Below are 25,433 nucleotides of genomic sequence, written 5' to 3'. Positions count from 1 at the left end.
TCTAATGAAAATATACTTCATTGTTCAATTCCAAGATATTATTATAAGTATGGCTTATTTCTCCTTTCATTCCCTAGGGGATTTTAAGATGCTTTCTCTTGCAAATGTCTAGTTCACAGTTAATGTATTTTAGTACACGATTTTTAGTTTCAGGAATTAAACTTTATCAGTAGAAAATGGAACAAATACAAATTAAGCACCCTCACTTAAAATGTTGGGTTCATGTTACTTTCAGAGACTAACAGCTGGGAAGGTAAGGTCATTAACATGTGGAACTTTAGTGATTCCCAGATAACCTAAAACAAATGGCAGTTTAGAAGGTTGCCTTTTTTTTAAAATATATAGAGTCAAAAATAGAAGAGGTGGAGCTATAAAGATAGCAGGTCATTCTCAGCTGTGCGTGTGGTGTCTTCAAAGCTTGCAATAATGCCTGTCCATACAGTTGGAGCTAACTTAGCTCCAATGCATTGAGTAAATACCAAAGGTCAGATTAAGGGCAGCCTGGGAAATACATTGTAAATGAGATAGGTGGAATTTCAGGTTTTGGGTTTCAATTTGCCTGGGGATGTGTTTGCTGGGACAGGTTAGTTTCATTGTATTGAAGCAACAAAAATATACTAAATCTAACACCAACGGCTCTTGTCTTATGACTTAACTTGTTGTGAGGTACCTTGTCCAATGCCTTCTGGAAATCCAAATACAACACAACACACCTGCTGGTTACTGTCTATCCACTTTGGTTGAGACTTCCTCAAAAAAACCCTCAAATTACTCAGACATGATTTCCCTTTCATGAAGCCATGTTGACTCTGCCTGATTAGATTATGATTTTCCAAATGTTCTTCCAGTATTTCCTTAATAATTGATTCCACTACTTTTACAACAATAGTTGTCAGGCTAATCAGCCTATAGTTATCTGCTTTTTGCCTCCTTTCCTTCTTGGAATTTTGGCAGTTTTTCAAGCCTCTAGTACATCTCCAGAATCCAAGGATTTTTGGAGAAATACAACCAATGCATACATCTCTTTGATTACTTCATTTTCACCTTTTGAATGATGTAGTTCAATGTACTCATAAAAATCGTGAAACTATTGAATTTTTCCTTTTAAAAATTATGTTTAATTTCCTCTTTTTAATGTGAAATAAAAATAATATCTGAAAATAATATCTTAAGTATTGGACATACAGCACGGCAGCTACTTCACAGAAGTGATGACATTTCCAAAAATTTCAAATTTACAAATCACACACCATTCCTTTCTCTGCCAGGAATGAAATCGACTGGTCCATACCCCCACCTTCAGTGCCAATGTACCGCTCACACTTTGCGCAGATCTCCGCAATTTCCACCTATAAATAAATTGAGAAGAAATGTTACATGTGGTCTACAAATCATCTGAATTCATACAAGAATCACTGGTTTAATTGAAAAAAATTACCACCACCCACAAACTCCTCTCCAAGCTATATACCATCATGACCTGGATCTATATCTCAAGTTCTTTCATTATCATTAGGCCAAAACCCTGAAATTTCTTTCCAAACAGCACCGTGAATGTACCTGCACCAGATTAAATGTAGCTGCTGAAGACAGCACATCACCACCTTCTCAAAGGCAATTAGGAATGGGAAACAAATGTCTTGCCAATGATTATCATAGAATCCCTAGTGTGGAAGCAGGCCGTTCAGCCCATCAAGTCCACACCAAACCTCCAAACAGCATCCTACCCAGACCCATCCCATCCCTGCAACCCCTCATTTTCCATGGCTAATCCACCTAACCTGCACATCTTTTGACTGAAGAGGGGCGGGGGAGGGACCAGAGCATCTGGAGGAAATGCATGCAGATGCAGGGAGAGTGTGCAAACTCCACACAGACAGTCACCCAAGGATTGAATTGAACCCAGGACCCTGGTGCTGTGAGGCAGTGCTAACCACTGAGCCACCGTACCACCCACGTGCTCACATTGCATGAAAAAAAATGGAAAAAATTGATTGATGCATGTCACACTTGTATTTCAGTCCCAGCTCGGTGATTATTTCTCATTAAACCATTCCCAAGGCCTGCAGTTGTTTTTCTCTCAACTTGAATAATTTTCACAGCTGATTTTAAAAACAAATTGTAAGTGAACATAATGATGTTGTAAAAACCGAAAGAACTGCAGATGCTGTAAATCAGGAATAAAAACAAAGTTGCTAGAAAAGCTCAGCAGGTCTGGCAGCATCTGTAAAGAAAAAATCAGAGTTAATGTTAACTCTGATTTTTTCTTCACAGATGCTACAGACCTGCTGAGCTTTTCTAGCAACTTTGTTTTTGGTCCTGATAATGATATTGTATTAGGAATTAATCAAACACTGCAACATGCACAATCTTGTATGGAACATATTAAGACAGTCCCAATCCTCTCCCTGATTGGTTTGGATACATAATCATAACTCAAAAAAGTCAAAATATTAGAATTAGTGGGACTGTTATCTGTAACTGGGGTAGAAATATAGGATACAGAAAATGGATGCACAAAGTGGCACAATGGCTCAGTGGTTAGCACTGCTGCCTCACAGGGTCAGGGACACAGGTTCGATTCCACCCTCGGGCGACTGTCTGTGTGGAGTTTGCACATTCTCCCCATGTCTGTGTGGGTTTCCTCCGGTTTCCTCCCACAGTCCAAAGATGTGTAAGTTAGGTGGATCAGCCATGCTGGATTACCCATAGTGTCCAGGGCTATGTAGGTTAGCCATGAGAAATGCAGGGTTACAGGAATGGGCTGAGTATGGGTGGGATGCTCGTCGGTGTGGAGTCATTGGGCCAAACAGCTTGTTTTCACACTGTAGGGATTCTATGGAAAGTGGAAAAGCCCTTTTCATTTTTTAAGTAGTGATACACTCCACTTCGATTCAAACTAAAAGATAGTTTTAAAACCAAACTACAAAAATGTTTATTTCAGAGAAGACTGAAAATCTCCAGGGCCTGTTACAAAATGGAAGCTTGCATAACATGGACATGAAAACAGAGAAAATTCTGCCAAAACTGGGGAGGTTGAGGGCAGGGTTTGTTTTTAATTATTCATCCAGGGGGTGTAGGCAATGTTGGAACAACATTTATTGCACATTTCTAGTTGTCCCTTGAGAAGATGGGTGATACGCTGCCTTTGTGAGCCTGTACAGCCCATTTGGTATAGGTCCGCCCAGCAAAACACTGTTCTGGAGGGAGTTCCAGGATTTTGACCCACTGACACTGAAGATACAGTGATATATTTCCATGTCAGGACAGAGAGTGCTGTGCAGGGGAACTTGCAAGTGAGTGGTTCACTTTTGTATCTGCTGCCTTTGTCCTTCTAGATGGGACCTTCTAGGGTTTTGAAGGTGCTGTCTAAGGAGCCTCCATGAACTTATGCATCGGTGAAGGAGGAAGTGAATGTCTGTGGATGTGGTGTTTTGTCCTAGTTAGTTTCAAGTTTCTTGAGTGGCGTTGGAGTTGCACTTATTCAGGCAAGAAAGAAGTAGTCCATTATATTTTTGACTTGTATCTTACAAACAAAAAAAGAGCAAGAAAACCAGGATTAAGAAGCAAAAAATATGTTCAAAATTTAGGCAGAGAAATAACAAAGTAAACGTAGCATTGAAAACTGCAAAGTGCCAAGACAAAAGGAGAGTAAAGACTGAAACAATAAACAAAATAACCTGAAAGTACAGGAAAACAATTGGTGGATAGATTATTAAAATCAACTACAAGGCCAAGTAGCCTAAGTAAAACAAATAGACTCTTAGGTTGCAAAACATGTGATATATAGAGCATAAATCAATGAATGTGTTGATGAGTCTACATTGTGAATGAGCTCATCCCTCTTTTGAGTACTGGCTACAACTCAAGTCACTAGAATACAGCAAGGGTACTATAGCATTTGGAAAGATGCACAAGTTCCAGAGCTACAAAACGCAAGTTAGATTATACTTCAGAAAAGAAGGTGTGATGTTTGTGGAAATGGATCAGTTAGGAGTTAAACTGAAGCTCCACCCATTCTGATATGTAATACAACTACTGGGTGGAGCATCAGGCATTTGGAGGCAGTTCAGATAGTTCTGAGCAATTGTAGATGGAGACGATCACAGTTTCTACTTTTCATGTCACCATCAGTACAAGTTAATCTTGAAATAGTTAATGTGATGCAATAAATGTACCTTGTTACTGAAAACAGGTGCCTCTTCTGCTGCAAATTACTAGTCATTCATCCTTCAGCACATTCTACTAACAATACCATAGACTCACGCTAAAAGAAAGTTTGGCAGCAGCAACCACTCAAAGAAAGGACATGATTATAACACCTTGGGCAGAAACATCTTGAAGTGTTCAAATCCTAATGCTATTTAAAAATTGAGCCATGGCAGATGGCTCAAACAGATATAACTACCTCATCTCATGTACTCAAAATGTTATAAAAGAACCCACAAAAAATGTTATAATTCAGTGAGGTTGTTGTCCTATTTAATTCTTTAGAATTGCTGGCTAGAATTTTCTGCAGCAATCTCAAGTCTGTTATCAAAGTTCTTTCTCAATAATATCAGGTAAGAAATGCTACCCACGATCATTTACATTTCGAGCTATGGGGAAATTCTATGGAACAAACTTGCACCTCAATGCATCAGATTTTCTGTTTCATCTAATAAATGGCATTCCTAAAACTATCAGATATGTTCTTATCGCTTGTTCCACAGGTGGTCAATTCTGCAGAAAACACTAGATTTTGTGGTAACTTCCATGGCTACTTGTGGAATTGAATTTTATTACACACATATGATTAAATCTGCAGTCACAACCATTTCCTTGAGCTATTTATCAATTATTTCCATGATCTGACCTTCAGAACAACAATGTGATGTTTGCTCAATTAATCAATGTCTAATACATTCCACAATGAATGAACTGCATGTTTTTATCTGCACACAATTTAGATTTTAACCAGTCTGTGAAATAATTCTTTTTAAAAAAAAAAATCACATTCAACTGTCAAAACCTTAGCAACACAGATGAAAGGCTGGTGAAACTATTCACCTATTTACTTCTGGGACCAAAAGAAACTCCTTCTACCAGGCCAAGTTTTGTAGTAATAATAAAAATGAACATGTCAGTATTCACCTTCGTTAATCCTTTGAAACTGATAGCAAAAGTTGCTGTTAGTGATTCCATGCTTCACAATAGGATGGACTGTGGAAGTCCCTGCAGACTGTAATCAAATAGGATTTGCTATATTGATGAAAGCATATCCTTTTATTCTGTTGGCCTTTCTATAAACATCCTTTAAAGGTTTAACATCATTGAATGAGGTGTAACTGGGATAGTAATGGAATAATAATAGAGTTCATATCTACTATTGAAAAACTTCTCTAAAAAACATTTAAATTTGTAAATGCCAACCTTCTGATAAATATTAACGTATTTTTCTACTTTATTAAGTTTATGATGTTTTAACTTCTGTCTTAATCCCTTATGAAATTTCCAATCATTTATTTCATTCTATAAAAAACTTTAACTGCAAGTGGAGTGCATTTATTTCCTGGTTTGCTATGACCATACTTAAAAATGTAATTGGTTTGGTGGTATCACTGATTCAAGATGTCCTGACGTAACACCAAATTCAAACTAATATAAGGAGAATAAAAATCCACAGCAGAGGTCACTAGATTTTTGTGGGAAGCCTTCTTTGAGGTCAGCAGCAAGCTTTGCCAATGACTGAAAATCTGGGCAATTACTCGCAAAATGTTCAAGCAAATGTTCAGTTTTAGTCCAAATCATATAAAATACTATTACTACTCTCAATAAATATTTTAGCATGCATTTCTCTGTTGTTTTTAATTATGCCGATTTGCTTAAGTATAGTTTGTTTTGTGCCCTAGCCAAGTCTGTTTCCCCAGTTAGAATGACCACTGACTACATGGAGATAAACTGCTCTCCTACTGCTGTAGATTCCTTAGATAATTTCCAAAAAATAAGGCCACCCACTGTTTAAATTTAGTTGCAATGTAATTAACTGATACCATTGTGTTATCCTACATTTATCCTCACGATTCTGCTTCCATACGCATAATCTAAATCTGACTAATGCTGTTGAGATATATTAGAAGCGGTTAAAAGGGCTAGAGATAAACGCTTGCAGGTATAGTTTTATAAACTTTCTACATGCAGAACATTAATTAGAAATCAGGACAAAAGTTACACAACTTTAAGATTATAATCAAGAGTAGTAAAGATTAAGAGATCAGTCCCAACATAGATATCACAGAACTTGTATACCTATAGAATATAGTTATAATGCAGCTAATTTTGGCTCACTTTACTGCATCAGATTTAAAGCAACTACTTAACTAAATCAGACCTCATCATTTTAGAACTTGATGCTATGCAATTAACTCAGATACACAAAAGATTTAATTATGCATGCTTTTTCAAGTGAAATACAGTCTTATGAACTGCCAAATAAGATACACGTTTTATGTATACTTATAGAACTAACTTCACAACCTGGTTTATTTTCCACTCCAAGACTGGCAGATTTACATGCATTAATTATAAAAATAAATACCATTTGAGAACCAAATGCAATTGCGCAATTCAAGATATTATCAGGAATGATTTTTAAGATTCAGATGTCAAACATATTGTTGTAACAATGGTGCAATTTGGTGTACTCAGTAAAACTATTTGAGGGTCACATTATAACCAGACTGTTAACATTTCTACCTTGGATTTTATCTGGATTTTCCCATCAAGTATGACTAAAGGGAGAGAGGATGAAAAATTATTGAGGTATTCACGTCACTCATGGAGCACATCCCCAAACATCCAATGTTCTTCAGGTGCACCCTGGCTGCAGTGTATATCATCTACAAGATGCACTGCATCAACCTGTTCTTTCAACAGCGATTTCCAAACCTACATTTTCTACCACCAAGGAGGCTAGGGGCACAAGGCTGATGAGAACACTACCCACCTACAAGTTCAGCTCTGAATAATAGAAAGAAAGGAGGACAAATAACAAAAAAGTTCCAGAAACATTTCTGGTTTCACAGACAAGAATAGTTGCTCTTGCACTATCAGGCTCTGTGGCCTGTTGATGAGCTTGCTCTTTTGCAGATCCTCTTCCTGTTTTGACTTGATTGTATGGAAGATACTACCATGTTGATCTTCAAACATAAGCTCTCAAATGGCTGAAAGAATTCCAGTAAAATGAGTTGTCAGCCAATAAAAATGTTATCTCTACTTCACTATGTTTGAAGAGATAAAGGTAGGTAAATATTTTAAGATTTTTTTTCCCATGGGTGGAAATAGGATCTAATAAGTTAGATCTCATTCAAACAATGAGTAAAAATGTTAAATAAAATAATACTAAAAAAGAGTGACTCAAGGTAAAAAAAATTCATTAGGCAGTCCAAATTAAAATGTTCACATTTTTTGATCAACTTGTATTTCTTACATTCCCAGGTGCTTAGGTGAAATTCAGCAGGTAACTAAATCATGTTTAGCAACAGCCAATGCCTTCAGCAGAGGGCAAATGAAAACAATTTTCAAAAAATACTGACTTGCATAACCTTTTCATTTCACTGTTAACAAAAGCACTGTTACAGCTTTATTATTGCAATCCCACTATTACATGAAATAAAAGCTTACAAAATAGTCTGGCTGGTGGATACACGGTAATTTTCCTGGATCTGGTAACAATATAAAGGTTAAAATGTTGACTTCAAAACTCTGGTAACAGATCCAAAGTACACACCTTTAAAATCCACCAGCCAGGTTTAGCACGAGCCTTAGGTTTATTTCAAGAACCAGATGTCTTTTTCTCCTACAGAACAACAGTATTTCAAAAACAAGAAAGAAAAAGGCTACTAAATAGAGTACATTTGTGGTCCCATTATTACAGTTACAGGGCCAATGCACTGTCAGTCAAATCTTTGCCGATTAAAGTCAGGAATGACCAAACCTACAAATTACTTTGAATAAATCTCATTTTGTGTTCAGTTGAAATGCAACTTATATTAGGTTTCAATCAGGAATTTGTTTGTGGAGATGGAGTCAGGCATACAGAAATCAATAACAGCTGCAGTACTTACAAGGAGGAGTTGCAGCTGCCATCAAAAGGGAGGCTTTAATTTTGTTCACGGCACTGAAGCACATAACCACTTCAAAGACTGACTAGGGCATTCTATCGAAGCTGTGTGACCATGCAGCAGTTGGGAAGCCCCACACACATTGATCCCCATGCCGCTGTATAACTTCCACTCCTGGAAAGCAGCATTGTGCACATACCTCAACAGGTCCATAAAGGACAAAGAAAAATTAGAAGGAATACACTTCAACTGGTCCAGAGTGACCATCTATTTGATTAACTACAGGTGATCCTGTTAAGCAGGTGCACCTATTTATACCTACTTGGTGCAATCTAAATTATTAATTCTCCGTGGGGACTGCAAGTGCCTTAATTTGTGTTAGCACATGCAAAGGAAATAGTATTTCATCACTTGATATAATGACACTAATCATAAGTAAGGACAGAAACATATGAAGTGCAAAGGACTTTTAGCTCCCTGTCACTTGCAACAAACAGCTGGATATTTGAATCTGTGTAATTCTAAATTGAGATACAGTCTTGCTAAATGGACCAGGGATGCCAATTCAAATATTTAATGTTGACCTTAGAAATTAAAATACTATGGAAAATTTCTGACATCCAGTTTTATGAATTCTCTAACACCTGGTATGATTTCAGTTGGTTAATTTTAGGCTTTAGCCTGAATGAAATCTGTATTTTTTTTAAATCAGGTTTTGAACTTCCTTAAACTGCACAATATAAAATGTCTGGTTTCTCAGGCATATAACTGGAGACTTTTTTTACTGTCAGGCAGGCAGCTATAATCAGCTTGAGCAATTTAGCTTGAAATTGACTAAATTATCTCAATAGTTGATGTACGAAAATCTTGCCAAAGATAGTTGAAATGATCTGAGGTAATTGTAGTGGAAATTACAATATTCTCAGGAGTGTACAAAATTCTTATCTTACATGTTTGTTGTAAATTAACAGAATAAGAACCTGCCGGCATAAAGAATAAACATTCATGACAAAAACAGCAGAAAATGTCAAGATCAAAATAGGTTTAGCTTTGTCAGTGGTTCTCAAACATTTTTGTCTGTGGAGCACTTAAGTGAGGGAAAAGACCCCGCGGATCCCCTACTGTCCTAGCTCATTCACTTTCATTTGTCACAACAAAATACTCATCACAATAACAGGAAGAATGTTGCAGCTTTTGATGAAACACCAATGAAATGATGGTTCCAAGTTGAAGAGTCTCCAGTTTCAAATCGAGCTCCACATTCGACTGGTTCCTCACTGTTTTCAATCCCACAAGCAATGAAAATCTGATCTCACATTTATGCTGTAGGATGTAGGAGTATCATAAATCTTGCTTATAAAATCATTATTGCTCACTTTTATGATGACTTGTACCATACATGTGGCATCAATGAGCGTTCTGGCCTCGGCTGTGGCATTGTGCATTTGTAATTGATAGTTCAGATGAGCCTGCAAACAACACTGTAAGAACCATGCACTGAGCTATGTGACATTTCAGTATCACAACAAATTATTAATAATATGGAAAACCAGGCAACAAAGTTCTGTGGCTCCACTGCCTTTCACTGCTGTAATCAATGCCATTTTCCCTCAGTTATATAAAAGATTGCAGCCAAGATTCTACATCTGTGGTGGTACTGAGCAATTGGGTTGAGAAAAATCGTGAGATTAAGGCCTTGCAGACAAACTTGTGGAATAATAGGATATGATAGATGGTTTACATGTAATACTTTCTATTTGCGGTAACAGTTGAAAGACTGTGGAGTGAAATGTACAATATCATGAAAAGAGGCTCAATATTAGCAAAAAGAGGAAAAAATTAACTCTTAATGTCAGTGACAAACCTGGCTTGTCTGTACTGCCAATGAGATCATTTGCCTCACTTTTAAAGGTTTTTTTGCCTTAAAATGCACCATCAATTGAATTCATTCCATCTTTCACATTATATTCATCTTCAGAGTTATAGGCTTAAACTAATTGGAAAGCGGCTTAACAAGTCATTTTAACAATCAGCGACCAATATATCTAAAATTATTCCTACCTACAAACAATTGATAAGCCTTGGGAGAAAATCAGGTAAGTGACATCTGATTTTTTTTAAATTATAGAAAACAGAGAGTTACTAGTATTGTGAGACAAAATATAGTAATTATTTTAAAATGTCCAAAAAATAGTATGGGAGTACAGTGGGAACAAGCAGAAACAGCGATATTTTTAACATATTAAGATTTTTGTTCTAACATTGTAAACTGACAAATATTAAGCATATTTATTGAACAAAGTATCAGGCGCTGATAGCTTATAAATGTGGACTTCTTCCAAGTGTTAATATGGATCAAGCTGCAAGGAATCCACGACAGCACTTCTAATTCCTTACTGAAAGAAAATTAACACACAATTTCATGAAAATTAATCCATGCAAATAGTAAAAATGCTGGTATCAATAGTAAATGTTGAGATTGCACCATCTGCTATGAAATAGTTGTATTGTGCATATTTTGAAAAAGCACTTTTTGTTCCTCAACTTTCTTTTTAACTGGTTACTTGATATTTACTTTGTTCATTAATCCACATTTTCTTCTATAAAATAAGATTATTTCTGTTCAAATTACACTGCACCTGACAGAACCATTCTCAGACCAAATTGCCATGACAATTCCTTACACCCAATAAGCCAAATACTCCTGAAAGTAAGTTGCTTAAGTAATATCCAAAAAAAGTAAATAACCAACTCAATAGTCCCCTCATTAAATCATTCTACCATCTCTCCCTCAACACAAAGCTAACATCTAAATTACAGATCCAGACAAATCCTACATGTTAATGGAGAACCCCATACCCCTTTTACTTCAAGATCCAGATAGTGCCAGCTTCCAATTTCCTAAGACAAATGCAAGTACAGGAGATGAAATACGAATGAATACAACTGTCCTGCTCCATATATTTAATTCTGTTTCCCCATTCTTGTAACTTTCCATTTCACAAAGAAAGAAGTCACATTTATATAGCCCTTTTATGACCCCACGACATCTAAAGCACTTTGCAGTCAATGAAGAATTACTTTTGACATGTTGTAATCAATCTAATAACATAAAACCAACTCCAACAGCACACCATTTTCACTTACAGATTTGGTACAGAATCCAGGTAGCAAAAATAAGTAGACAAAAATATGAGGAATAGAGAAAGAAAGATGGGAACAGAGAGGGAAAGATTAAGAGCAAGAAAGAATCATATAAAGGAAATATACAAAGAGCAAAAAGCACCCCCTTTATGAGGCTCCCAACCCTCTTCAAAGTGGCACTATATTATGGAGCATCCCAGTAACACTGAAATTATTGCCATCCAGAGAGTACAGAAGCTCCAATAGAAACAACCTGGCCTCAGATTCACAGGCTCAAAGGCAGACCTCAAGAACTCTCAAACAAAACCCAGTGTAAGACTTCAATGAGGAACAAAGCAATTACATCAGTTCAGTTGAAAGAAATGCTCCGTATTACTCAAGATCTGCTAGTCTCAAAGTTTATTTAAATTACAGCTGCTGTTGCAAATTATTTTCCATAAGAATGTTATTGAAAACTAAAGACTATGAAAGATTCTGATATAAGTTCTGCAACTGGTCTTAGACTCAGAAGAAAATAGCGTGCCACTCAAGTATAAATCAGAAAACTACTTATGAGTAATGCTAAAAAGGGTAAGTCCTTATTATACGTGAGACTAATTAAAGTTACATCTGCTTCAACTTTGCATGCTAAGTTCCAATTTGCTGCTATTTCACATATGTTTTGTATGGTAATGGTACTCATTTTCATCAGGAGCTGGGACGTTTGTCAGACATTATCTGGTTGTCATCATAGCCACTAGAATTAAGCAATGATGTTATCTGTTCTGTTAACCTTTTGCTCTCATGTCTGTACCATGCAGGGCTCAGTATTTGATGCCGCTTTGCCACAAGCAGATTTTCAACATGCTCCACTTCCCATTTGTGTTTTGGAATAAACAAGTTTGACACACAGACTACTTTTTGAACAACAGAACTCCACAACAGCTGGGAAGTTTGCCAGGATATTTCACAAGACAATTTCTCAGATTCCTTACAACTTCAACAGATTGAAAAACATAATGTTTAATTTATTCATTAATTTGTCTGAAATTTATAACATGATTCATAGCACTGTTGAAAACATTTGATCAATTTTGCTAAGGAGGTTGAAAATCTGGTTTTCAACTGCTTTCAGTCTAAGGGCATCATTTAATACTTTTCCTGTGTGGGCAGAAATGAAATTTACCACAAAGCACAATTATAATTATAAATTCTCTGTTTTTCACTGACCCAGGTGGAAAGGAAAAAATCAAAATCAGAAAATGAGCAGCACTATATGTTAAATTGTCCTCATTGTTTTCAAATTCCACCTCCCACCACACCTGTGGGGAGTAAACAACCTCCACTCAGGATAGCTCACTATCCAAAACAGAAAGTAGCATTTAAAAATGGCTAGGAATAGATTTTGGTGTTGATGGATTAAATGTACAAATTAAATACGCAGCAATAAGAGCTGTTACATTTCAAAAATTGCAGATACAAGGTGTAGTGATTGTAACGAGGTTAGCCAGGTGGACCACATAGAATACAAGTTCCCTGAATGGGGCTGTAACTGGGTCCAGCCCAGGAGCCCCGGCTGACAGATATAAACAGGAGGTTCTGTTTAATCTGATAGCTGGCTCTGAGGAAACCAGACCAGTGTCAAGTACTATGCACATGTAAATAAAGGGTGACTTGGTGCCGGGATACCGGCCTCTGTAGAGTTATTTCTGTGACAACGAGAGAAAAGCACCCTCCTGAAGAAATTCGCTCAAAACAATCGTCTTTAGTTGGGGTAAGCATGTCAGGCATCATGTTTAGGAAGCTGGACTTCGTTCGATCCTGCTGAAGATTGGGCCCAACATGTGGAAAAGAAGGTATGATTTTTTTCCGGGCAAATGACATTGCGGCAGTTGAAAAGCAACGAGTAATTCACTTGGAGATAGTAAGAACTGCTGATGCTGGAGTCAGGGATAACACAGTGTGGAGCTGGAGGAACACAGCAGGCCACGCATCAGAGGAGCAGGAAAGTTGACGTTTCGGGTCGGGACAGCTCTTGACAGCTCGTGGACCTTCAGCTTTTTCGATGATTAAGAGCCTTACATTTCCTGACGCACCAGATACTAAATCCTTACAAGAGTTAACGGATTTAATTAAGGAATTACGACCCCAAGCCTCCTCTAATTCTGAGACGATTACAATTTTACTTGGCAGGTTGAGAACCAGAGGAATCAGTGTCCGGATTTTTGATGAGGTTAAGACAACCGACAGAGGCACGTGACTTTGGTTTAACCTTTAATGAGATGCTCAGAGATCATTTAGGTATGTGGGATTAATGATGTAACCATGCAAAAGCGCCTACTGGCTGAAGCCCTACTGGACTTCAAAGAGGCACTACAACTGGCTTTATCATTGGAAAATGCAGCAAGTGGAGCGTATGAGTTGCAAAGGTATTCTGATGGAAGTGGACACCCTCGCTAGTCCGACTGAGCTTGGGGGACACCACTTGAGTGAAGGCAATTGCATAGCCTCACTCAGGACATATCCCAAACAGGGGCAAAACCCCAAAACAAAGCCAATGCTTGGCCAAACAGTTAGCATTTTCAAGTTTTTGAGAAGATTTGTAGCTCGGGTTGTGGATGAGGTTGTAGACTTGCTCGCTGGGACATGCCAGGGAATTCCTGGAGGCCTGGCCTTCCAACCCTAACTCCATCAACAAACACATTGAACTGGACCTGATATACAAACCACTGAAAAACAACTGGAAGTGATGCCAACCACCCCAGGAAACTGAGAGATATAAATAACAAGCTGGACAGAACACCAACGCTTCACTGAAGGCGCACTGACGATGTTACCTAGCAGGGTGACAAAATGTCTGCAATCAAACACACCGGCTCAGCGAACAAGTCTGCAACCTCAGGTTAGCATTTTCTTCAGGATCCAGGCTGGCAAGCCATTGTATTTGTTGCTGCCATGCGGATTCAAGACAGCAAAAGAATCCCACTGTGCCTGAATTGAGTAAGGGAACTCATCGGCCGATATCCAGGAGAGTGCACACCCTGGAATGCCCACCTACATCTGGTTTGGAACAGTTAAATTGCTTAGCAACATCCATATCGGAACCAATTAAAATAGACGTCTAGTTAAATGGTCACCGGGTTCTAATGGAAGTTGATATTGGCGTGACTGTTTCAGTGATTGTAGAATCAGTCTTTAACAAAATTCATTCTGCAATCCAACCCTTAAGTTTGTGTCAGGCCATGGCTAGACTGAGAACATTTACTGGGGAATCTTTACAGATTGAGGATACAACTTCAGTTCTGGTCTCGTACGAAAAGCAGCTAGTTGCTACAATCACCATTGATTGTAGTAAAAGACTCAGACCCAAGCTTTATGGGACAAAACTGGTTCAGAAAGATCCACCTTCAACTGACTGAACAGTTGTCAATTAGAAAATGGCTGTCTGAGTGAAGTCCTAATTAAATACCAGATGTTTTTCAGGAAGATCTAGGGACTATCAAAGGAGCCAAGGCCACCTTGCACATTGACCAGGAAGCAATTCCACGCTTCTGCAAGGACCATCTAGCACCATTTGCCTTATGTATAAAAGTAGATGGAGAAATCAGGAGGCTGGAAAGTAAAGGAATCACCAAACCAGTACAGATTGCAGAATGTTCAGCACCAGTCCCCCCAGTTGTGAAGGCTGACGGGTCAGTTCGCCTTTGGAAATTTTAAACAAACGGTAAACTGCTTCTCGCAGCTGGATATACACCCAATCCCTCGCTTGGGGAGGGCTGTCCTTCATGAAGCTGGACATGAGCCATGTTATCTGCAACTGTGGTTAGATGAGGATTCCCAGAAGTACGTTACAATTAATACCCATAGGGTTTGTACAAATACACGAGACTGCCATTTGGGGTATCATCATCCTGTGCTAGTCTTCAGTAGATGATGGATAACATTTTACGAGGTCTACCCCAGATTGCTATTTATGTAGATGATGTGCTAGTAACAGAGTAGACCAATAAAGGGCACTTAGAGAACTTGGTCATAGTCCTTAAATGTTTATCTGAGGCAGGCTTATGCCTTAGAAGGGAAAAGTGCGTGTTTCAGGCACCCCGAGTGACCTACAGAGTCAATAAGACCGGGTTACACCTACTGAAAGATAAAGTGAGGGTAATCCTATATCTGTACTGGAGTTTAGGTCTTTCCTTCGTTTGGTGAATTTTTAGTTCATTGAAGTTCATATGTAACCTGGCCTCCATCCATACATCTGTTACTGGAAATGGTCTTGTAGCCAAGACATAGCCGTTAGGGAAGTGAAGAAGCAGCTATCGTTGTTTAAGGTGTTGGCACACTATGATCCCAAGCAAGATCTGGTGCTGACATGCAATGCTTCCCCATATGGTAGCGGTGTAGTGTTGGCTCACAGATGGCCCAATGGAGAGGAACGTCCAATAGCGTATGCTTCCCAGACTTTGGCTGATGCAGACCTCAAATATGCCAAAATAGAGAAGGACATTTGGCAGTCACCTTTGGTATGAGAAAGTTCCACCAATACCTTTACGGACATAAATCTGTAATGGTAACAGATCACAAAACCCTGCCAGGACTACACAAGGACAACAAAGCCGTGCCACTAATAGCTTCAGGTCAAATTCAGCTCTCATTCTAAGTATGTAAAATTACAAGTTGGAACACTGTCCAGGAGGCCAAGTAGCAAATGCAGTTGCCTTGAGCCACCTCCTGCTGGCAGCTACACCACCGGTGGTGCTGCCACGGGAAGAGTCCATTTTGGTTTTAAATTTTTTGGACATCCTGCCGGTCACCGCTGACAATATCAGACTGTGGACACAAAAAGATCTGGTTCTGTCAAAACAAAAACAGCTGGTGATGGTGGGGGTACAAAACGGCCATCACAAACAGTATTGAAACCTTTCTGGGCCTGGCAAGATCAGCTCAACATAGAGAACAGCATTTTATTATGGGGAGCAAGTGATTGTCCTGAGTAAAGGTCACCAACAGACAGGGGCTGAACTTAACCAGGGTCATCCAGGGGTGTACAAAATGAAGATGTTGACAAGACGTTATGTCTGATGGCCAGGATTGGATGCAGGCATAGCCACATTGGTGGGACAGTGCCCAGAGTGCCAACAAGAACAAAAATTACTACAAGCAGCTCCCCAACATTTGTGGGAATGGCCAGGTAAACTCTGGACTTGGTTACATGTCGATTAATCTGGCCTTTTTGTGGGCTCAACGTTCTTACTCAATGTAGACATCCACTCAAAGTGATTGTAGGTGCACAGAGTTCATTCATCAAACATGGGGATGACATTAGAAAAAGCTGCGAGCATCATTGGTAACACATGGCCTACTGGAAGTGTTGGTCACAGACAACAGGCCATCATTTACCGTAGGGAATTTGAGTATTTCCTAAAGTCAAATGCCATTCAGCATATAAGGACAGGTCCATACCATCCATTGTCCAATGGTCTGGCAGAAAGAGCAGTGCAAACTTTGGAGGGAGGCTTAATGAAACAGCCCACCGCTTCACTTAATACCAAACTGTGCCAATTCTTACTTGATTATCGGCCATCCCTCATGCAACTACAGGGATAGCTCCAGCAGAGTTGCTAATGGGGAGAAGACTCCGCATCAGGTCAAATCTAATCTGACCAGACCTGGTACGGGGTACGCTGTTAACCTGGTCCAATCAGGCAGCCCTGGCTAAAAGGTGTAAACAGGAGTGTCACAGATTCTGTTAACACTGAGAGCTGGCTCTGTGGAAGCTGCATCAGTGTGAGGTGCTATGCACATGTCAAAGAAGGGTGACTTGGTGACGGGATACCAGCTTCTGCGGAGTTATTTCACAGGGAAGTTTATTTATTTCTGACTGACGTGACTGATGCCTGTTGTTGTTATGGCAGCGTGGTAGCTCAGTGGTTAGCACTGCTGCCTCACAGCGCCAGGTACCTGGGTTCGATTCTACCCTCAGACAAGACTCCACTGTCTGTGCGGAGTTTGCACATTCTCTCTATGTCTGCGTAGGTTTCCTCTGGGTGCTCTGATTTCCTCCCACAGTCCAAAGATGTGCAGCTTAAGTGGATTGGCCATGAGAAATGCAGGGTTACAGGGACAGGGTAGGTGGGTGGGTGCGGATGGGATGCTCTTCAGAGGGTCAGTATGGACTCGATGGGCCTATTCCACACTGCAGGGATTCTACAATTCTATGAAAAGCTAACAAGATCTTCCATTATCTTGAATTAACACATGTATACATTGAAATCTGTTTCAATTATTATAGTACATTTCTCATGAAGACAGCTTCTCATTTGACTTTACTATCACAGTGAAAGTACATCTATTGAGCTAACAGTTTATACAAAAGACACAAATCAATAATTTAACTTACGTACAATATTTTTGAACTACCACGTTAATATTTTGCACAAACTACAGCAATCCCTCATCAACATCCTTGCATTATATAAATGGCTCCTATTCATGTATATTTAACATTGTGAGGCTGAAGGTTTAAAATTCTCAAGAGAAGGTTCCTTAGATTTACAAGAGAAGTCACATTCCTGCAATCAAACAAAAAAAGGACACAGCTACAATCATGTTACAATCAGTTCTGTTTAAAATTAAAGCTTGATGTTTAAACTTTCTAGCTTCTTTTTGTCAAATTGTAAGGAGGTTGAGAATAAACATTTTTAAAAATTCTGACTGGCTATATTTGCAACCTGGTGGTTTTCCCCAAGCCTTCCTGTTTGCTGCTCATCAGTTCATACTATAGGACTTTTATTTTGTCCCTTCAATTCTGACTCTGTGTTTCTGTTCCCTAATTTCTCCACCTCATACACAATTATAAATAAGTACAAGTTCAAGAACAACCTTAATCATTCTTCCTGATGTTCTCAACACCTTCTTACAAGGGACAAGAAAGTTACATGAATTCAAATTTATACAAATTTCATATAATTTCACATAGTTCACCACCTATTAAAGTGAGGTGAGCAAAGTACAGAATGATGCATGGCGGGTAAAATCACCTATGTGTATTAAAATGCTCATGAATGCAACACTTTCTGTTTAAAGTTCTCACCTCTGACATTATAGTAATCAATTCCTATTGCTTTTCATACACAAGGCTGCTTCATCATTACATCAAGCGTAGAGGCCTTTAAAAACAACATTTATAATTTATACACCCAATACTTCCAAGCTGAGACTGAAACTGCCCAAATATTTTAAATCAAGCATTGCTCCATTGCATCTGTCCCACAATCCCAAGCTGCAAAGCTCTCCTCCGATGTCCCACAGACCCAAATCCTATATTTGCCACTGTTGTGTTCTTCCTGTTACCATTTCAATCTCTGTCTGTGGGAACTGGTCCCATGGGTGTTCTTACAGCTACATACTGTGCCCACCTCCTGCAGTGTGCCACACTGACTGCATTCTCCCTACTTACATCACCACTGTCTGTTTGTTTTGTGCCACTGATTCCCACGCCTACTGGTGGACTGTTTATTTGTGTTCCCATACGCATTGACAACACTTCTTTTCCACTGGCACTTTAACATTATACTTTAATGTATACGTTTAAAAGTAAATTTAGAATAAGCACGCAATCCGGTTCATCAAATGGAGTCTTCTATCCTCTGCAGAATCTAGTGATAGAGCTGGATGCATTCCTGCTGAGTGCATCTTACATTAGATTGACCTTGTTGGGAACATTTTGCTGTTATGCTGGCACCAAAATCCACTTCCCAAATCAAACTGCTAACACACAAGATATCTTTCGGTGTCTTTTGTCTAACGAATTATCATTATTTTATGTAATAAAAAACACATTTATCATAACTTCTCAGAACAATTAAATACATAACATTACACTCATCCAATTGAAACACATTGTTACTGCACCAGTTCTGTTGTCCCTCTGATAGCCCATCCACCCATGCCTAGGGATGGTGTATGGAGTTGCCGATACAAAATACTATTGAGCTAAACACCATGAAGTAGGACTGACTTCGAACTAATGTAAGAAGGTATTTGGGGGAAAAAAACAGTAGTAAGATAACTGGACAGAACTGACCATATATCACGCATTTCCCATGATGGATTATTCAAACCGACAAGTGCATGTACCTCATATGGATGTACGTAAGCTGTTTTCTTAACTTTCATTTTGAAAAGCACCATTTACGTTTTGCAGAAGGCAATAATTTTGACTGGCAATACTTCTCCAAGGTTTGAAACAGAAGAAAATTACTTTGGCTTTCATTGACACATGTGAAAATGCACTTGTTTGAAATTTATGGCTGTGCACCAATCGCTAGGGCACAATGCCTGAAAGGGAGCTGGCAAAGTAAACACCGTTCCACAATGTTCCCTTTTTAGGAATTTGTTTCTAAATGAAGATGGATCAGAATCCTCTTGAATAAAATCATCATATCTCCTGGTCACTCAGGCCCTTCTCTTCGAGAGAGTGCATAACAAATTTCTCGTTTCATTTAACATATTTTCTTTGAAGAAACCCCAAGCCAGTAACTATTCCCTTCAATAGGAAAGTGGGAATGTCTTTATAAATCATAACAACAATTTGCAATAACGTACCAAAGGTTCCAAATTAGTTGGCACTTTGATTTAAATGGGGAATGCAGTGGATTAGCAATGTTATTGCACAGTTATCTGTAATTATTCACTATGTGTCTTTGAAAATAAATCATTCTGAAAGATGGTACCCAATGCACTATGATCCTTTGGGGTTAGGACTAATTCCAATTGCAGCAATTCTGCAAATGTTCTTCTGAAACTGGTCCAAGAGATTGAAAATGAAATTCATATTGTAAAATATAAAACATTGAAAGAAAATCATGGTACTATAAATAGCACAGAGACAACATCTAGAAAGTTCCATTTTTTTTACAAGACAGGTTACTCTAAGCTTAAAGTCATAACTTTTTATCCCCATATTTAAATGGTGATGTGGCCTTTTGCTTCCCTATCTCAGTAAATTTCACCAGTTTGAGAATCCCTCCGCCAATGACCCTGAACCTCATCTTACCGAACTCGCCAGTACACTAACACTGACTGATTATGCACATCTCCTTCCTTTGCTCTACCATTGGCAGTCATGCAGTTAACTGCTTTGCTTCAAGTTTTGAAAATCCCTAACCAACCATGTCTGTCAACCTCCCTCCCCTCAACCCTCCTCAAAACCTACTTTTTCTCCTAAGCCTTTGGTCACCTCACTAGGTATCAACTTCTTTAGCTCAACATCCTCATTTCCAATTTACATCTGTGAAGCACACTGGGCTACTATTCCAAATTAAAGGCTCCATATACAATTGTCAGGTTTTTTTTACATTACTGTTTTATTTATTTCCAAATAGCCTTTGGTTTGGCATTTTGATGTAACCAGTGATTTATCTTCGTCATGGTCACCATCAGCATTTTCTGTTCAAATCTCAAGGTGATAGATTTATAGTAGTTTTAGTACAGCCACTGGAAAAAACCACACAAAGGTAATCTGAATGGCTAAGTGAGAAAAGCCATCATGCTCTTTAACAAACTATATCTCTGGTTAATCACATTGTTCCTTTATCCTTTCCGGTAACATGCTATTCCCTTTTAAATAGTCCACAAAAAAATGAAGACAACAGCAAATCTACTAAAATCATGGTAGTAAGAATGCACTTTACAAAGGAGAGAGAAATTTGGCATCAAAGAGACTGGCAACTGCAGAAAACTTTGAGTAACACATAAGTTATGGATGGAAAAGATGTGGGATAATTTCCCAATTTTCTCACAGGTTGGTGGGACTAGTTTAGTTTGGAATTATGTTCGGCATGGACTGGTTGGACTGAAAGGCCTGTTTCCATGCTGTATGACTCTGTGACTCTCGGCTGATTGCAACAAAATGTATTCTCGAGGAGTGTCTCAATGCCTTGACTGCTGCAGCTTTATAAAAACTGATGCAAAACAGGTTTTCTTCTAAAGTTAAATCAAAAGCAAGGATAAACATCTATTTCTTACAACACCAAAATTAACACAACGTTATGATAATGGCTATCTCCAGCCAGTTTCATGTATGACTATAGTATCATTGTACTCCATTGTCTGTACAATGGATTGGTGGCAGATGTAACTGACATAAAATGGAGAATGAATGATATCCCATCAACATTCTGGCCATGAGCAGTCTCCTGAGTGTCTTTATTTGAAACTCCTTCTTCACGGCCCAAGTGAGTCTAATAGCCATTGATATTTTAAATTTCTTCCACCGAAATAGACGGGGGCATTCGTCAATGTTTAGGAAGGCCATTTATACTTTAATGATTTTGCACAGACCTGCCCAGACATAAATTTAGTCCCTGTCTGTGCAGAAACTACAAATGAAATCACTGACTTTCTGGAGTCCACTATGTTTCACAGGCTTATGATGGTACCATGATAAATATGAATCATAGAATAATACAGCACAGAAAACAGACATTCATTCCATCATGCTGTGCCTCCTCTTTGGAGAGATTAGCAAATGAGTCCCACTCCCCTCATCTTTTTTTTCCCTACAACATTTCAAATCTTTCCTTCAAGCAATTACCCAATTCCCTTATGAAAGTTACCACTTAATATTCTTACTCCATTCTTTCAAGCAGTGCCTTTCACATTGCCAAAATTCACTATATGGCTCCATTTGGAATGCAGTGGCAGTGAATAAGCTTAAGATTGATCTTCTCCATCTGCCAACTGAGCCCTATTCACAGTCACTTTAGAAAAAGAGCAAAATATCAAAACAGAAGTTTAAATGATTTCAAGAAAGTCAACACTTCCCATTTCCACAGTATAACATTGACTGGGTGGCTTACGTATATTTTTAATATCATTTAAGTTTGGATTTTTGAATTTTTAGTAAGTGATATATGGGCTTTTCCGTGTGTCTGAAGAGTTAATGATTAACTTGAAATTACTTGTTTACCACTTTGAATTCTTTAATAACAGCTTGAGTGAGTAAGCTTCAGAATAAAGGGCATTTACCTATTACTCATTCGCAGGGCGTACACAACTGAACAAGGTAAAACAATTGGGTATGAAGGTTTCTCTTAGAAAATTCTGGGGGAACTTCTTGTTAAGCTTAAGGAAAACTTTCCCTCCCGTGGACTTCTAACATTGGGTGCCCAACAAGTCAATCATCACAGAGTCACATCTTTCCATGGCTCTTCAATGTACCAGATTTATGAAAATCTGGCCACCTGGGACTAGGACCTTCAGATAAAAGTTGGCACAGTGAAAATATGTCAATGCTGTATGTCACTGAACTGGAACAAGTACTGAAAATGTTTTTTCTTCTGGATTAACTATCTACTGGAGGTATATCTAACAAATTCATGGCCCATATTTTGCTTCCAACAACCTCAAAGAAAGATGCCCACAGAGAGCCAATGATACTTGTGACACAGTTTTCCCTTTTCCCAGCAGAAGTTTAAATCTGGAGCTAGGTCAACAGGATCGCTTGCTATGCTGCAGCAATGATGTTGGCAGGCAAGTATGCAGCCAAACACATGGAAGTATTTACACACAGCAAACTAGGAAGTTAAACATTCAATAAGCTATCAAATTGACTTGCGCAAAGTGATCGATATAAGCAACAGCAATGGAAAGAAACACACACATGCGTAACAAAGAAAATCACAGACAGTATACATCAACAAAAATGTAACCACTGTATTGCATGCATTCTTTGAAAGTAACAACATTCTACTGGTTGGCGTGATGGTTTATAGTTTAAATGCCTTCAGTGGCTTTCAAGGGTTAAAATCAAATGTTGCAAGTCAAAATAATTTTCCTATTCATAGGCTCCGCTGGAGTTTTTCTTAAGGGCCACATTTTGTTTTGGGGCTACTTGGTGGTTTCTCGGTGCTCCTTTTTCAGACTCGCTAACTTGTTTGTTACATGATGTTATCACATGATAACAATATTTCCTGTATTTGTGTTATATATGGGGTGCTTTAGATTCTCACAGAAGTAGAGTTAGAATAATTCTTCAATAATTATCAACTATTCATTAAACTCAAGGGCACAACACACAATGAAAGTATTAATTTCCTAATCAGCACAGTTCTTGAATTGATACAAGACAAGGGGCATATATTAGCAAAGGTTGTTTTTCTCCAAATAAATGACACACATTTCTACACAAGAAAAGCAGTCACCCTAAACACACCATCCGCAGACTGGTAAAATCAGAGCTTATTGTGTTTTCATAGCACAGGTACAGAGCTGTGACATTTTAAGCAGGCAGTTGCAATCCTAGTTACTGCATCTCAGGTTTAAATTGTACAACTGTCAGTGTTTATTACAGTAGATTCCATGACATTTTTCCGAAGTAGTCGATGCTAAATTTATGCAGCCCTAAACTAGTGATTCCACATCGGCTTGCAAGAAATTCATTGCCTCGGCAATTTAAAATTTTCTTGGATACCAGTTAGCCAAGCATTTCTTTATTGACAGGTTTAAAACAGTTCTTGCTTGTTTACAGTCTCGCTCTACCCCTACCTTTGGAATCTCTCTCTCTGCCAAAACACCCTTGCAGCCTTCTTCTTCTCCTCCTTTACACCTTTTACAGGATCCTCCTTCTGCTATATCTATCTCATAACTCTTTCTTCCACCACATTGCTCTTGCAGCCTCCTTTTCTGCTGATTTTCCCTTACAGCCTCCTTCTCATTCCCACAGCTTCCTTCCTCCCCACTCACATCTCTTGTAGCTTCCTTCACTCCACACACTCTTCTTGCATCTCCTTCCCTCATCACAGCCTCCTTCTCCATGTACACCCCTTTTATGGCTCCTTCTACCCCTATTTTCCCTCTCCGCCCCATACTTGAAGCCTGTTTCTCCTTTCTCAAACACTGCCTTCACCTGGTTCACGTTTTCATCCTGCAGATAGAATTCTCAGATCCGACAAAATGCCCTTAGAGTCTTGGGAAACGGTGCCCTGTCCGGGCCAAAGTGCCAGAATCGAAAGACTACCAACTTCACATCAAGATACAATTTCACATAACAGCATGAACAAGATCAGGACATATCATGTGGGGAAACTGCAAGACACAGTATAGAATAGTTCATAGAATCCCTGCAGTGTGGAAACAGGCCATCGGCCCAACAAGTCCACACCAACACTCAGAGCATTCCCCCGGACCTATCCTCCTAATCTACACATCCCTGGACACTATGGGCAATTTAGCATGGCCAATCCGCCTAGCCTGCACATCTTTGGACTGTGGGAGGAAACCAGAGAACCCGGAGGAAACCCACGCAGACAACGGGAGAATGTGCAAACTCCACACAGGCAGTCGCCCAAGGGTGGAATTGAACCCGGGTCCCTGATGCTGTGAGGCAGCAGTGCTAACCACTGATGCCGCCCTATTTGTACGTTTGGCTCTATTAAGTTACTTAAAGTTTGACCAGTTTTTATTAAAACCAAGTAGGAGTCAGTTCACTTAATTGGCAGGACGGCTAGTTTGCAGAATGACACCAACAGCACAGGTACAATTCTAACACCAGCTGTGGTTACCACAAAGGATTCTCCTTCTCAACGTCTCCCTTACCTCTTGCAGGATGACCCTCAGGCTGAACCACCATCAGTCATTTCTCTTAATGAGACAGCAGCCCTGCGACTGATAGGTGATTTACTTACTAAGTTATAAAATTAAAACAGAAAGTTCTTGCAAAACTCAGCAGGGTTTAATAGCATCTGTAGATGGGTTGGGGGTTGAAAGACATTTGTGAGGGTGCCCATAGGAAAAAAGGCAGATACTGATAATGATGGTGAGGGGGAGATATGCGTAAAACAGGTGTAAAATGTTAGCTGTGAAAAGAAGAAAATGGGTCCTCTCTGCTAATAGCAAAGCCGATAAGAAACCAACAACTCACAACTGGGGAAGAGTGGGTTATGTAAGAAAAATAGAGTACCGAGATCATACTCTGAAGTTGTGGAACTCAAAATTCAGTACTAATGATTATAAAGTGCCTCAGTGGAAAGTTAGGGAACCAGATTCAAAACGTTAACTGTTTCCCTCTCTGTAGACACTGCCAGACCTGCTGAGTTCTCCAGTACTTTCTGTTTTCATTTCAGATTTCTAATCCACAGTTGCTTTTATTTTGCTTTTATTTGAGTGACTCTGTCTAGTTCCACCACATTTTCTTCACAAATTCATAAA

General features: G+C 38.9%; 1 protein-coding gene across 1 annotated transcript in view; it reads right to left on the bottom strand.

The window, feature by feature from the left end:
* Positions 1–25,433, bottom strand: part of galk2 (galactokinase 2) — a 115,364-nt gene that overhangs the window by 49,078 nt on the left and 40,853 nt on the right. Inside the window, exon 6 of the mRNA XM_048615834.1 lies at positions 1,251–1,349. Coding sequence (XP_048471791.1) covers positions 1,251–1,349 — 99 coding nt within the window. The remainder of the gene's footprint in view (positions 1–1,250; positions 1,350–25,433) is intronic.

The sequence above is a fragment of the Rhincodon typus genome, chromosome 33, assembly GCF_021869965.1.
Source record: "Rhincodon typus isolate 14 chromosome 33, sRhiTyp1.1, whole genome shotgun sequence".
NCBI classification, from domain to species: Eukaryota; Metazoa; Chordata; class Chondrichthyes; order Orectolobiformes; family Rhincodontidae; genus Rhincodon; species Rhincodon typus.
The sequence above is the reverse complement of the archived record's forward strand: the minus strand, read 5'-3'. Positions and strand labels throughout refer to the sequence as shown.